Source organism: Vanellus vanellus (assembly GCF_965231255.1).
Source record: "Vanellus vanellus genome assembly, chromosome: 2".
In the NCBI taxonomy this organism is placed as follows: domain Eukaryota; kingdom Metazoa; phylum Chordata; class Aves; order Charadriiformes; family Charadriidae; genus Vanellus; species Vanellus vanellus.
In genome coordinates this window covers 140969191-140985548 of record NC_138906.1, presented here as the reverse complement: position 1 = coordinate 140985548, position 16358 = coordinate 140969191, and the positions used below count along the sequence as shown (strand labels likewise).

General features: G+C 36.8%; 1 protein-coding gene across 1 annotated transcript in view; it reads left to right on the top strand.

The window, feature by feature from the left end:
* The window catches only part of CNGB3 (cyclic nucleotide gated channel subunit beta 3), a gene marked incomplete at both ends in the record, with an annotated part of 69255 nt that overhangs the window by 38871 nt on the left and 14026 nt on the right, over positions 1 to 16358 (top strand). Inside the window, 6 exons of the mRNA XM_082499243.1 lie at positions 984 to 1070; positions 2341 to 2405; positions 6231 to 6353; positions 13455 to 13596; positions 15388 to 15547; positions 15961 to 16058. Of these exons, the coding sequence (XP_082355369.1) occupies positions 984 to 1070; positions 2341 to 2405; positions 6231 to 6353; positions 13455 to 13596; positions 15388 to 15547; positions 15961 to 16058 (675 nt within the window). The remainder of the gene's footprint in view (positions 1 to 983; positions 1071 to 2340; positions 2406 to 6230; positions 6354 to 13454; positions 13597 to 15387; positions 15548 to 15960; positions 16059 to 16358) is intronic.

The following is a 16358-nucleotide window of genomic DNA, read 5'->3' as shown; positions in this document are numbered from 1 at the left end:
CTGACTAAATTTTGCCTCCTCTTAGACACGTCTGAGAGAGGGAGAGAAGCCATAAAAGGCTGTTTGTCCTCCATCAATTTTTTGTTTTGGTTTGCTTTTTTCACAGAGTTCAGGTATTAACTGCATCTTACTTGCATGGAATAAAAGGTCAGTGCTGCAGACTAGTTGCTGCCAACACAAATTACGTCTCTCAGGGCAAAGGCTCTTCTGATAACAGTGAGATGAAGCCTACAGTTCCACATCCCTCTTCTGTTCCCAAATGATATCAGCAACAGCGCAAGTCATCACAGGATCTTTAAAAAGGCAAAGCCAAGTTTGCCACAGCTTTCCTTCTCTCCACAGAAGTATTAGAAAGAATAAAGTAGGCAGATGAGATGACACAGTGATGTACTGCAGGGAGATGTTGAAAATCTTAGTGATATGGGAAGGAGAAGCATCCAGGTATAACAAAACACAGTGTCTATTAAAAAAAAAAAAATCCAAACTTGTCATCCTATCATGAATCTCTTTTTTGGAGCATGTGACTTCTGCAGGTTGCAAGCAAGGAGTCTAACTCATCACATTCCCCCAGATTGCTGTAGGCAGACCGGTTTTTAAAGCCATAGGACTACTAACAAGTGCTTGTGGAGTGCTCTCCCCACCTCCACTCATGAGCTACATGCCTACTGCCGTTTTAGTCTTGTCAGCACTGTAACTGAAATAACAGAATGTATTAGTAATCAAATATCTGAGATGCTGTTCATAAATCCCATGAACCAGATTAAAATCTCAGTCACAGGGGACTTGGAATCAGGACAGAGCAAAGCTGTTGGTGTTTTCAAAGAGATAATCGTGTCTGCCAGTATTTTGGAAGTTGCAGGCTTAGCATGCTGACTGTTCAAATATTATACTCAATCCTGATTCAATCTAAGTAGGTTTTTGACAGCAAGTAAATGCATTATGATTATTGTGAAGTTTAAATTTATCTCTTTGCTCTCCAACAGCTCGATGTGATATCAGTATTGCCGTTTGAAGTGTTGTACTTTTTCTTTGGATTTAACCCAGCATTTAGAGCAAATAGGATGCTAAAGGTAAGATCTGTGTTAGTGGTGTATGGCTACCCACACATAAATGTTTTTACAACCCAGCATAAAGTTGTTGATAGTATTTAGGAATATGAAATTTAGGAATTGGAAAATATCTTCAGGATAAGCTAAAACAACAGTAAAAAAAAAAAAAAAAACCAAAAAAAAAAAAAGATATGATCTAGCCAAATGAAGCCCTAATTCTCTTATGTTTCTTTGGACTTTATATTTCCTACTTTCAAAAGGTGTTTTGTGATTCAGGCTGCTTTTTTTCCATTATTTTAAACGGATTAATCTTAAATTAGCTGTTTAGTTTTCAGAGATTAAAAAAAAAAAAAAAAATTAAGATCACTATTTAATACCAATGTACTTTCCCCTTCTGTTGCTAATATCAGGTGCTTAAAAGCAAAGGAGGGAATTTTAAGAACAAAAACTATACACGGCACATTTAACAAGTATAAGCCCACTTTTGTTATCAGTTCTGAAGACATCTGGAGTTGTACAATGAAGGGGCTGAGAAGGGTTTAGACAACAGCCCCCTCCCTGCATTTCATGGCACCTAGCAGGCCACTCTATGGCTAAATACATTCCCCTTCATACAAGCAATACGTCGACAAAGAATTGGCTTTCATTTAAAGTTGGAGGGGGAACAAGAACTCTGAGAATCAAATGAGTGTGCTCTTCATTTCAGTTTTCAACAAAACTTTAAAATTCCTTAAATGAGAACCAAAACAATATGAAAGAAAGAAACGTTAGAGAGTACCTCATTTTAGGCAAATGGATATGTACTGAACAAAAACAAAGAAAAAAGCTACATGTGAATATCAAGGGCTATCACTAAAGGGAAACTACAAATAATTAACAGGGGGAATTTGATGCAGCAGCAATTCTTACCACATGGTATCGTCTAGTATGTGGCTGTTCATACATATGATCGCTTGCTGAGAATTGCTGGAATTTCAGAAAGAGTAATGTGTGTAATTCTCTCTGATGAAGTCACCCAAGCAATTACGTATATTTGAGCACGAAGAAGTCATCTGTCTGCAGCAGTCTGACCTATTTCAGATTAATGGGACTCTCAACACCCACAACTATGTTTAACTCAATTTTCATCTTTGCTTTACAGTTCACCTTTTAGTTAAATGTTTAAAGAAAGTCAGACTACTGAAAAATCCATTATTTTCAAGATGTGTATGTGAACTAATGTCAGTATTATTAGAAAAAGTTGTGTGGTGAATAATGACGATTGGATTACTTTAATTTGTTTTCCATTCAGCATAACACATTCTTTGAGTTTAATGATCGTTTGGAAGCTATCCTGGACAAAGCATACATCTACAGGTATGTCTTTATTAAACTCTTGCAGCATGCAAAGCTTGGCACAGAATGCATTTCATTTGATTTCATGAGTTGTCATTGAAGCACTGGATGGAATATGATACATCTTTAACTGTTTGATTTAAGATTCTTTAAAATATCTATCTTTATTTTTATCATTAAAATAATAGATGTAAGGCTTCACTCATGTATGAAAGCTAGCTCAGTTCAGCTGCCCTGCTTCAGGCAAAATGTTCACCAAACTGAGGCTCCTGTCAAAATTTAACTGATCAGAAGTATCAGAAGTTTCTTTAGTGAAAGAGCTAAAGATGGTTTCTTTAGGTTGCTAATAGCAGTGCCAAATCCTCAGCAGTTGTTTATTTGTACTTAATAAGAGTCATGAGCTTGAGCCTGTGTAAACATTTTTCTTCAAATACGCTCTCACCATGAACCTGGCATATACAGAAACTTGAACTGCATTGACTAAACTTGGAATGAGAATCAATTCAGCACAGATCTCAAATAGTGATTATAACTGTTGTCCGCTGCACTATGTTCTCACCTTCTGCATTGACTAGAATAATTTTGGATCCAACTCATGTAGGCCATGGACGCATGTATGGCAAGGTTCATAGGCCCATCAGTAGTCAGTGATGCTGTTAAGACCCAATGAACTGATCTATTGTGTCACTATTGTTGTCATCTACTGTCAGTGCCATCAGCCCTAATTTATCCTGTGCAATTCCTATGCCAACAGGTTTTTTTCCTGTCCTAGTTTTGGGTGTTGTTCCTGTATGTTGCTGCAGCAGAAATGAGAATCTGTCGTTTACCATCTTATTCTATTTCAGAGATTATTACACTTAAATGGTAGATTAGTATTTATACATTGCAAATGAGATATTTGATGAGATTTAGAAACTAGTTAAATTTGAAAAGGAGTTTGGAACATCATCTCTCTCATATTTTCATAAACCTCCAAAATAAAACAAAACTTAGAAGTTTGAAAATTCTGCTAAAGTATTTTTGAGATGCTGACTTCCACAAAGCTCATTCTTATATTGCCCTCTCCTTTCACTTATTGAAGAGTCTTTTGTGGTTTGGGGGGATTTTTTTTCCTTTGTTTAAATTCTTGTTGGCATAAGAGAAGACTTCTCTGAATTTTCACAAGATGAGGAAATTGCTTTTCAGTTTCTGAATCACTGCCTCCCTATCATCTCCAATTTCTAATATCATTAAAAAGAATTATTTTCATCTGTCATATTTTTTAACTTTTTCTAATGTTTAGAGCTTTTAAAATTAATTATTTTCCACATTATGTCCTTTGTTTTGGAGTCATAATTCAATGACCCTTCTTATCTCCTCCTGCAGTGAGTACTGGGAGATACAGATTTTTCATAGAGATGGTTTTGAATCAAGTAGGTAGTTTGTATGTAACAATAAAGTTGTGTGTATATGGATTTCAAGGAAATGGGAACAAATTAGCAAACCCATTTTCACCCAAATAGGCAGTTTTGCAAGGGACAGAGTTTCACACTATATAAAATTATGGCATGGGAAATGGTTGTTTAAAGGGCAAGTTGAGAATGGGATGTATATGTCTTCAAACTACCCTAACTTTGAAGGATGTGATGTTGACTTGTGCGTTAAAAAACAGAGAAGGTGATCATTTAGAAGTGCTAAGACACACACAGCAAGATCTCACTGGTCCTGTAAAACGTATGAAGTAGCTGGAAAGACAGAGCCAATCACTCTGCAAAGCTCTTCTGCCTTGTTAGACAGTTTTGTAGCATGGTGCTGGTTGAGTGCCACAACTGTGTGTCACTGCTTGTGTCTTTGCTTGCTGGTCACAGGCCTACTTACATTTCCAATATTAAATCACTTGCAGAATGTAAGCTGCAGAATGTAAATATTACAAATGGAATCCATTTTCTACCTCATACTCTTAAGAGGTCATTAACAGGAAATGTGTGAAATACAGCATGCTTCATAACTAAAATGCTATTTTAAATCCCACTGATGGTGTGCAGAAAAACAATGGTAGAGCACAATGACTTCAATATTGCTCAGCATATCTAGGGTTAGTATTGAGAATTTATTATCTATAGGCTTTTCCATCAGTGCATTGCTAAGGTTCGAGGTAGAAAAAAAAGATGCCTACATACTGTGCTACCAAAATGTTATGTTTTATATTTGCAAAAAACTATCAAATATGTCAGGCCATGCCCTGATGCAATGCTTTAAAACATACTTCAGAAAACACTGATTCTCAGTTTTTGAGGTGCTTGTTGATAAAAACATTAATTGGCTTACCAGAAGGCATTAGGGTAAGGAAAGAAAAAGGTCAAATGGAGAAAAGAGATTGTTATGCAGAATAAGAGTACAAGCGAGAGCTAAAAATATAAAAAAGACGAGCTGTTTGTGCAAACTATTGCATTTTATTTCACTGTAACAGTGTTGTTTTGATCTGATATCCTGGTACGGTCACCATTTGAGTGATAAGGCACCAATTCACTGGATAATGTCAAACTCAATTTCTACACAGCAAGTGTATGTGCCTGGTTGGGTTATCTTCTCAAACCCATTGGTCTGAGTTTGCGGAAACAGAGCTACCAAAAGTTACTACATCTTAACTACCCATTGTGGTAGATTCAACATGTGCCTAGAGGAATATAATATATACTGTAGCAAAGGCTTCCAGAACCTTGATTCAGACCTCAGGAGGCCACTTGCATGGATTCAGACTTGTGTACAAGACCCAGCATGGTCAATATTGCAATATTACTAGATCACATTGGCTATCTCAATAGCTTGCAACCCTAAACATAGCTGTCCTGGAAGCATGCCAACATTTAAACAGAGAAGTGACGTTCATTCATCAACATCCTAAAGAAGAAGGGTGCACATAGGTAGATTGGTCAATGGCATGGAAAGACAAAAGAGGGCATGCAATGGCACCTGAAGAACCAGCAAGGGAATGCATAACACAGAAGCACCACAGAGATATTATCTCCTATTAACTTAGTTTATAGACCTAACTTAGTTAGAACTTACCAAATTTTCATAAAACCACACACTCTGTTACTATGCACTCCAAACTGCATTGAATTCTAGCTGTAGCAGATAAACTCATTGTGTAGCAGCCTCCCTGTGTTTAGGGAAGTCCTGTACTTTTCCTGCTTATTTATCCCTTGCCTGTATGAATATTTGAATTGAGAGCTAAATCCAGATCTTTCTTTTGATCCCTGTACAGTGAACAGAGGATATACAATGAGATCATTATTGTATTAAACAGAAAGCTGCTTGGTGCTTAAGTAGTTCATCATTGGTGTTCCTCAAAGAACTGGCCATACGCATAAGAACGGGGATTAGGAATGATAAAACTCCTGCTGTATCGGCTAAATCATACTATTTAGTGGAACTAGTGCAGGCTTCCTAGCGCAGCTCTTGTAAAGCAGTTCGTTTCTGACCTCAGACTTTTCTTGGCTGTGGTTCACAAGTTTAGAGCCTATCTTGAACAGAGTTTGGCAAACACGTTAACCCTCTAGCCTCATTAATATAGCTTCACATTTCTGTAAATATTCATAGCCAGTTAAAGAAGTGGATTATAAGATCCTCAGGGAACCATAATTTAAAAACTACCCTGTTTCAAAAATTCTAGGAAAAATATTTGTTTAACCTTTTGACCTTGGACAAACATGAGAGAGGTAACAGCCAGCTATTTTTTTCAAAGAGGCAATACAGGTAGGGAACTTCTTAGTGGATGTTTAATTACAAAAAAAAGCAATGGGTTCCATATTACAAGGAAAGAAAAATGTAAGTTGTTTTACAGGAATCTGTTGACTTTTACAGGGTCATTCGAACAACTGGATACTTGCTGTTTATCTTGCACATTAACGCATGCCTGTATTACTGGGCTTCAGACTATGAAGGACTTGGCAGCACTAGATGGGTGTACGATGGCAAAGGAAACATGTAAGTCCTTTTCTCTTGCAAGAGATTTTTGTTGATTTTGCTCCTTCCTGCATCCCCCTCCTTTTCCCACGCCTTTGCTGTGTGGGATATGGTCTTATTTACAAGTGCTTGGATAGCAAACTTTTAGCACCATGACTGCTGATTAGCAGCTTTCATTACTAACACATATTTGGAGGGCAGGTGCAGTGAATAATTAGTTTACCACTTTCAGCTTTTATAGGTTTATGAGTTGGTGCTAAGCACTAACTTAATTAAACATTTAGAAAGCAATAAGGGTCATAAATTAAACTTACTGATTGCATATGCACATGGGAACTGTTAGAAGGATTGTAGAACAATCCCTCAAAGGACTAAAAGGCACAGATTTCTGCCACACAGCATTGTGTTATTAAAATGCAACATTTAGTCCCTCTAAACACCATGGTGATTGATCTGAAAAAATTCCACCCATTTTTTCTGATCTTTTGAGAAGGTCATGCTTAAACATGTGGCAGAGTGTCTCCAGTGGGAAGGACTGGATATTGGCACACTTTTCCACAAACTCCTTGTGAGAGCACTAGGCTGGGTGCCAAGTAAGGGACATTCATTAAGATGATGGAGAGGAAGCAAGAGAAAATAGCAAAGTCATAATATATTTTGTGTGTAGTTATATAAAAACATATCTAGTAGGTTCAAATGTATGAACGTACATTTCTTTCAAAGGCCATAATATATAGTTAAAGCCACAGAAGCTCAATTTGTTCATTAATTATAGTCTTTGCAAAACCACATATAATATACCACTGCTGTCATAAATCAGCCTTTAAACAACTTTTCACATTTCTCTTGGAGATGTGCTCCCCTTGCTTGTAATTTTGTCACACTTCATGAGTTTGGTCTGAAGTCACAATCTTGAAGGGTAAGAAAATGGATTTTGAGAGTAAAATACACTTTGTGTAAAGCAACATTGTTTTTTTTTATAATTACGGGTCTCTCAAAAAAAATAAAAAAAAACATGGCTGAAGTTTCCACATACCGCTAAAATACACAGCTTGAGTACTGCAGTTAAACACGTGCAAGCAGGCTCGTGAAGCTCAGTGGGACCACTTATGTAAGTGAAGTTATACACAGGTATTTCTTCTCAGGATCAAGGCTTCCAGAAATCTGACAAGAAAAATGCAGAATGAATTTCCATTAGAGCTATTTTTGTTAATGTCACTCTTGGGAATACTTGCCTCATAATTAAAAAATAAGGTAACTAGGCTGAGCAACCCGAAAACTCCAAAAATAGAGCGTTCACTTGAAGACTGATCTTCAAGGTTTAATGCCTCTTCAGATCAGCCTAGGGAACAGGCAAGAAAGTCTTCCTGTTTTTCATGGAGAAGAATATTTTACATTTCACCAGGGAAACAATTGATAGAACTTATTTGCCAGCTTGATCACAGACAATGCAGTTTTGCCCAGAGGCAATGGTTAGGTTTTTTAATTATTTTGTGATACCTTTTCCACGAGGATACAAAAACACTTGTTAAATGATGCCACACTGAACTCACATGGGATTTAGGGGAGAATTTTTCATAAACAATAATAATAAACTGATAAATCAGGGTCTGCATTAAACTGAGATGCCGGAATAAAATGCATATTAGAATATATCCATGTAAGCCTCATTAAGCCATTAATCTACCTCATGTTGACATTGGTTGGTGAATGTATGACTTTATTCTTTTGCCTGTATCTAACTCATACTGGATTATATGGTCCCATCTATATGGACCCCCAAAGAGTATCCGGTATTGAGCTGCATTTCATAAAGCATAGCTTGGTGTCTCACTAACAGCAAATGCCTTCTGTATGGGTTAGTCATTGCCTTAGAGAATCGGGTATGACATATTGTGTGATTGTTGAATATTTGGGGATTTTTGACAACGACGCATTGGGTGAACATCAGTTATTATTGGAGATGCAATGTGAATTTAAATGTATCAGATAAGATACTTCCAGGTAAATACATTTCTTTGGAAAGCAGGAATTAAGAAAAAATCAGGAAAAATCTGTCGGAAAAAGAACCACAACTGCAATATATATTATGGCACAGCAGTGCAGATGTAATTTCCTTTCACATAGCAGAGATGCCAATATTTGAAGCAAAATAGGCCATTAGTCTCATGTAGAATGGGAATACATTCAGAAAGAGAGGCAGACAAACATAGCTTCTTAGCTAATTAAAAAAAAATGATAGTAAGTGCTTTGACAAATAAATCAAAACTGTAGTGGTCTCAGATTACACTGACCCAAAGCAAATGAACTGACACTGATTTAGTAGCATGAATGTTTTATGATGTAGAATCCCTGCTGTGTCTATAAAATGCTGTTAGTTGTGGCCAAAACCAGTTCCTAAAAATGTCAACACTTCTAGGATCATTTTTTTTCCTTTCTAGGCTAAAAAGAATACACAGGCAACTGTTTCCCTTATCAGTTTGACTATATATATGTTTCTGAGCAGGCATACTAACTGGTGAACTTCAATTTATAACTAACAGCTGCACGCAGCATTTAAACCACAAGCAAAATTATCAAAGTAGCTCTTTTTGCAAATTTCTGCTAGCTGTATTCTTTTCCAGCTTGTGGGCAGACTCTAAAGTGTTAGTGCCAGCCTAAAAGATTTGAGCTCTTTTGCGTGGCAGCCTTCAATCAAAGCCTTTGACTTGAAAGGTGCAGAAGATAGTCAGCTTCACCCTCCTGCGATGCACCCAAATTAGCCACACAAGATGTTCCCAGCTTTAAAACTGCGCTCATGAGCTTGGTATAATTAGGCAGATAGACCCCAGTCTCTCCTAACGCAAAGGACCACATCCCTGCTGCAACACTGTAGCATAGAGCCTACGTAGCCACAGTGGCAGGATATCGAAAAGGTGTCTTAATTATAGCTAAGTGAAGAATTTGAAGTATATGTGTTTATTTACAATCTAATTCAACTACCCAGGTAAGGGATCCATCTCCCTAATTCCTCAGGAAAATGTACAATTCCTCTAGAAAGGTATTCAAGGCAGTAACATAATGTCATTGTTCTGAATTGTCCCATGGAAGTATCTGTCTCTCCCATCACTGCCCATAAGGGAAACTAAAACTAGGGAGCTGATGTTCTCATGCAACCCTCCTCCAGGTCAGCATTTAATTTAGGTAAACCAAATAATTCCGCTTTGCTCATGGTATATTTCTTCTGCTGTTTGCAAGTCATCCACAAGTAGTCTGCAAAATTCTCCTGTATATTTATTAATCAGGACATCTATTTGCATCCTGCTTATGTTTCTCTGTAGCTTGCTGCCTTCCTGCTCTGGGCACAGACTTAGTGGATGTCTGGAAGTCCCAGAAAATGGTCATTGTACGTGACTAGAACAACTCGACTTCTTTGGTATGCATTGCTCAGTGTGCGGTAGGACTGGTGGCTCATGGGTATCAGCTATACAGTGCACTTGCAATAGGTCTGATGTGTCACACTCGCAGTGCTTGCTATAGAGAGGCACTTTGGTGCCTCCAGACAGCGTGGGAATGCACAGCCCAACTCATAAGTATGTCAGACCTAATGCTTTCAGATGTGCTACTTGCAGCCCTACTTTTTAGATAAAAGCTTTGTAGTGTACACCATTCTGAGATCATCATACCCACAGCTACCTGACGAGTAAGTCACTCAAGAAAAAGAGGTACCAAAACGGGGGTCATTAGAGGACCCGTTTATAAAGGCCGGTTCTTTACTCTGCTTAAACCACTCCTGGTTGTAACCTGAGAGGAGTCCAATGTCATAGCCCTGAAATAATGCTTCCCTGGGCTGAAATGAATGTGTGAACATCACCGTAAAATCTGATAGCCATATGCACGAAAATTTGATTTACCTGTATTAACCAAAACCACATAAGTATTTTTATGTATTCTGAAATTAATCTTTATGAAAAAGCTATTTTTATTGGCCTAATGTTACAAATTATCTTAATTGCAGTGTTTCTGAATGTTTTCATACCTAGGACTTATTTTAGGGAAAAATCTAGTAGTTTGATTGCCTGAAGGATAAATATACTCTCCATGTTGTGCAGAGGGAAAATCCTTGTCTCATGTTGTTTGCTTCAACAGTAATTTTATAGCAGGCTAGTAAGACGTATGGCGAGCGATGATGGTTTCCAGACACTAGCTAGTAGGAAGCAGAGCTGCTAATACCGTTGAAATAGGAGTCTGTTTTTTCTGGCTTTCCTTAAACAAAATTTACAGCCTCATTTCTCCCCATCTTAGGGGAAAAAAAAAGCTGCTTTATATTTCAACTGTGTAACTTTTATTTCAGATTAAAATAAAAGCAATAAAATGAGTAAATGGAGAAAATACAAAACCTGTGCCTAAGAGATAGTGAATATCATGTGACTTTGCCAGTAGAAAGCTTCTTTTGAAGTAAAATTACAGAAGAATATGCTGTAGTAACTACATTTTCAGAAAGGGGTGGGCAGGTCTGAAAACAGCCTCCGTAATTTTGGATATACAACACAGCAAAGAAACATATGACCCCTAAATTCCTTTGAGGAGCTGCTTTCATTCTTTGTAGACATTCCCAAAATGAAGATTATATTGTCTGTCATGGTGGACTTAGGAAGATTGGCATCCAAGGCCATTGGGGGTGAGGGAATTGGTTAATTACTTTCTTTTCCTATAGTAACTTGCACAGAAATAATGTTAATTTCTTTACTTTTATATTCGCAAATTATACATTTCAAGCACTACAGCATTCTCACTGATGGCAAATGAATATGATATTACTACGTTTCATATGATAATTCCCCTCAGACAAGCTAGAGACATCATTTTATGCTTAAACCCGCAATTCTTCCAAAACAGATCTGAGGTTTTTTCTTACTATTTATTTAAGGTACAGAAGTCTATGAGAAAGCTGCCACTTATACATACTTCACTGGAAGCATGCATAAGGGATGATTTTTTTTTTGATCCTGAGTGAAAATTTTATAGTGGTGTAATCCAGCTGTTCATTTTGCACCCCTAACAAGGAAAAATTATATGATGGCAGATATGCACTGAATTTTTTTAATTAAGGATTCTGAATGAAAACAGCCAGTTCTGTCAGTTAAAATCTGTAACTAGAAAACTACAGTAAAAGTGGTCATTGTTATTGCATTTCATTAATCTGCAACCAAGAAAAAATATGTCACTTTGTAATGAAAAGAAAAATCAGTTGCTTCATAAAGCCTGACGTTTTAGGTGGGAGACGTGGAAACATTTTCGAGTGATTTTAAAAAAAACCTCATGGGAATTGGCTGCTAATGTGAGTTTATTTTCTTATATTTGCCCATAACTTACCCTCCAATTGTATTGTTACATGGGCCATTTATTAATAGGAGTGGATTTTATATCTTAATAAGAGAAGAGTTTAAAAGTGGAGGCAACCAAATCAAAATGTACACCTGAAGTCTGCAAGCACATCAGGTGGCCTCAGATTCAGGGTAGGCATGAGAAGATGCATGCAAGACTATTTCAGAACAAACATCTCCAAAAGTATTTCTGGGTTTGGTTTGTCGTTTAGTTGTTTTACTTTTTTTATTTCAACAATAAAATTCAAGAAATAGAAGGAATCTTCATTGCTTCAGAAGCAATAGTCATAGATGAAATAATAGAAAAATCTCATCGCACAATTAAGGAAAATGAACTTCCACTTTTAATCATTAGTGACGCTGAAGTCTGATTGGACAGAGACTTAGGAAGTCAAATTCTAATTAAGAGGGGGTCTTTAAAATTATTGCTAAACCAATTACTTCTTCACTCAGAAAAGGAGGAAATGAGAGCACATTGATTTGAAAACGATTTGAAATAATTAACCCCTGTTGCACAGTACGGGGGATGCTGCCTTACTAGTGGTGCCATGTTCTAGAACAAAATTTAAAAGAGAAGCTTAAGAGATGCCAAGGCACTTTATATATATAAAAAAGTGAGTCAGCATGATTATCCTCAAAAATTAAAAAAAATCATTTTGTCCAGGTCTGTAGTTGTTTTCATAAGCTTGTGTTATCATACTAATAGAAATACACCACTTGAATGCAATGGGCTCTGTCATGCACAAGGCTGTACAAAGAGGGCTGTACAAACAGAACAAAAAGCCTTTGGCCAAAAAGCTCCCAATTCAGGTACGAGAAGTGAGAGACAGCAGATGGATACAGGGAAGGAGTCAATATAAGCCACACATTGAAGCAGTGTCTTAGTGACTGGCCATTGCACACTGCCGTATTTGGCTTCTAAATCAAGGGAGTTCTGAGAAAAGTCTTGAAGAATGTTAACAAGGTGGGTTTGTTGGATTGATGGACAGCTCTTCCCAGGCATGAGGAAAAGCAGTGAAGAAGGCAAGAAAGTGTTTGTTAAGGTGGTAGAAGGGGTAGTGGAGGCCAGCCACTGGGAGAATTTAACGCAGGAGTCAACTTTTCAATGCTGAATAAGTGAAGTGGTTCGGAGAAGCTGGATTAACACACAGCTTGTGGAAATGTGAAACTTCCATTTGACACAACCCAGGAGGCAGAGCCAATGAAAGGTGTTCAGAAGTAATGAGGGAGGAAGACCAGCATGGTTAAAGGGGTAGGAAAATGAATGGACACGAGAAGGACAACACTGCATTTGTTGTGCCCAGCATAAGGCTTCACACTGGTGTCAAGTGAAGCCATGGAAGAGACCTTCAGATATGTGTGTATTTAGGATGCTGCAGATAAACTCTGGGAAGTGTCTAACACTTTTACACGCCTTTTAACATCATAGCATCTCTACTGATGGCATTCTAACACTGTAATGTCCACCCTGACAATTTTTTACTGAAATCTTCTGTAATGCTGCATAGAGTTACTGGAGAACACTAAGTAACCACTGCATTTCCCATATATTCTTTTTTTGCTGACAGTGAGAACATTCAGCTCAACATGGTTTGCATAACCATATCATTTGTAAGATCATAACCCCTTATAAAAAATGCTGAGGTCTTTTGGACTGCAAAGCATCACTGAAAGGCCTGAAACCCGTAGGTATATGCTTAACGTCAACCACATAAGTACCTACAGTCAATAACAAAAATGCTGTCTGTATCCGCAGGTATCTGAGGTGTTACTACTGGGCGGTTCGTACTTTAATCACCATCGGCGGCCTTCCAGAACCACACACTCTGTTTGAGATAGTTTTTCAACTGCTGAATTTTTTCTTGGGTGTCTTTGTCTTCTCCAGCTTAATTGGCCAGGTACATCAAAAAATCAATAACTAGATATGTGCAAATTACTGTAATGTAGCGATAATATATTCAATTTAATGGAGTTTAGTTCTGGGAAAAAGCTTAGCTTCCATCTGTATGTCCCGTCCCTCTATTTAACTGTCATCTATACTTATTCTTCTGACAAATACATGTGTTTAATCAGTTCCCAGTTTTGTAGCCCTTTTGTACACAAGCTGATTTAAAGCCAAGACTCTGCAGGACATGGATGATTCTTGAACCTATGTATAATTCCTTTTTTCTTTCACAGCCAAGGAGACAGTTCCTGGCATTCACATTATACTCTTAAATCTGATAGAAAAATTGTAATTGTAGGTATGATATTAATATGTACAAAATATTGAATAAGTCACTCGATGCTACTGCCAATAGAATGCTGTCAACTGAAGTTCCATGATTTTTCTCAAACTAGAATTCTGCCCTCTTCCATAAATCACAATATATTTGTTAACCTGAAAATGAACTGTTTTCTAGTTCTCTTGGTTCTTTTTTGGCAGGAGGAAAAAAAAAACACAGCAAATTGGTTACATTTCCAAATGAATATAACTGAAATATTTCTGGTTTGGAAGACTTATTATGAAAAGACAAAGATGAAAACTGAAATTTAATTTTTATTTTGGATACAGGATTTGAAAATTTCAATCAAACAGTGAAAAATTGCATATGTCTCTTGCTCTTTAGAAGTGCAAGAAGAGATAACTATCACAAAGCAGGCTCTTATCTACAGGATTTAAAATTTATTCATAAACAAGAATTACCAAAAATAAAACAAAGTATTTCATATAAAATATTTATTCTAGAAAACTGTTGAATTGTATATTGGATCAAACCTCTGAGTTTGCATACTTGTATTTTTTTCCTAAATTAATATAACTGTCAATGAAAGCACCATTCCCCAAGATTAGTTTTTGTAACCAGTATAGTCAGTTGCAGACTCAAACCTTAAGTCTTAACACACAAACAGCTTTATTGCAGTTTGTTATAATTCCTGTTTACAAAGAGCTCTTAAAATTACTGAGTTATTCCTAGTTTAGCACACTTGCCTAAAAATTGTTATTCCTGCTGCAATCAATTGCAGCTCTGTAATAAAAAGCAGAATTCAGCCCACTGGCACACTAATCTTTGGCCACTGCAATATGAAGCCATTCTCCTAAAACCATGTCTAGATAGTTATGTTTTTGAAGAAGGGATATTTATAAACATTAACTCATCCACTTTCTAAAACCTAAATTACATTCGGGTTGGAATGTTAAATGATGTTCCTGCACTAAAATCTTCAAGGTCACCTTTCAGCTCAAAGTGCATTTTTAGGACTGGTTTAGATTCTCTTAACTATTTAAACAGCGGCAGGATCTTAATTCTAGTGGTGCCAGCTGATGTTATTAGAGAAATTTAGCCCAGTTTCCTTCACTTCTGACTGGCATTGCACACCAAATGCAGAGTAGCTTTATCATGGATTTTTAAGAAAAGCATTATCTATATTTTTCATCCATGTCCAGAAATATGAGACAAAAGAATAAGCTAAAAGCCACAAATGATTCCTTTAAAATCATGAATATAGACTTTCCAACACAATTAGATTAAATCTGTAATGCTTCTGAATAAGCAGATGCAGCACCTATTCAAAACATGCAGCTGAATATGTAATTAATCAGCGATTTTGCAAACAAGTTTTTTATTCTTTCCATGCGTTGTTGACAAGGTATTCAAATCAAGACTATTTTTGCTGAAATGTGTAGTAACAACCACTGATGTTTGCAGATGAGAGATGTAATTGGAGCAGCTACTGCAGGACAGAACTACTACCGCTCCTCTATGGACAATACTGTCTCCTATATGAATACTTATTCTATTCCAAAAGTGGTCCAAAATCGTGTTCGAACCTGGTATGAATACACATGGGACTCTCAGGGAATGCTGGGTAAGGCTTTCCAATTCCAGTTACGCAGCAACTCCAAGTGAGAGTGGTTGTATAGATACAGACAGAGGGTGAAATTCAAATTTCTCATTTTCTGAATTGCATGCGAGGAGTGAAAGGAGGGTATTCACTTTACTTTAGAAAAGAAAACACTCTTTACTCTTTAGAAAAGAAAAAGCAATATGATACTACTTCGTAAATTCTCTTAATTTATATAATGTTCTAGTTATAACTTTAGACAGGATATGTAACTTAAAAGACAAGCATATTAGCAGCTTCCTCATTTGAAATCACAAACGCTACAATAGCTCCATTAAGTTATTTATCTGTACAATGTTCATTTTTATGGACATTCTTTCATTCTTCCCTTATCTTTTCTAACTAACAGAATTTGCTTTTTTTTTCTTCTGTTACAGATGAATCGGAATTACTGGAGCAGATGCCAACCAAAATGCAATTAGCCATTGCAATTGATGTGAACTTTGCCATTGTCAATAAAGTTGATTTATTCAAAGCAAGTAGTTTTACAGGAGAATGCAGAAATGTGGTATTCCTGAGAGAATGTGTTGTATTGTGCATCTTGCAACACTTAAGAACATGCCTGTTAATATGCAAGGCAAAACAGCTCTAAGAAATATTACAGTCAATGGAGACGTGTCAGGACAAAGCCAAGTGTCTGCCATTGAATTTTTTGCGTCAAAGCAGAGATTTAAAAAAAGGCACACTCCTATTGTATCGATATATTGACACTGACGTTATAGTCAGACTATAAGTGATCTCAGAGTATAACTAATCTCAAGAGTCATGCATAGAA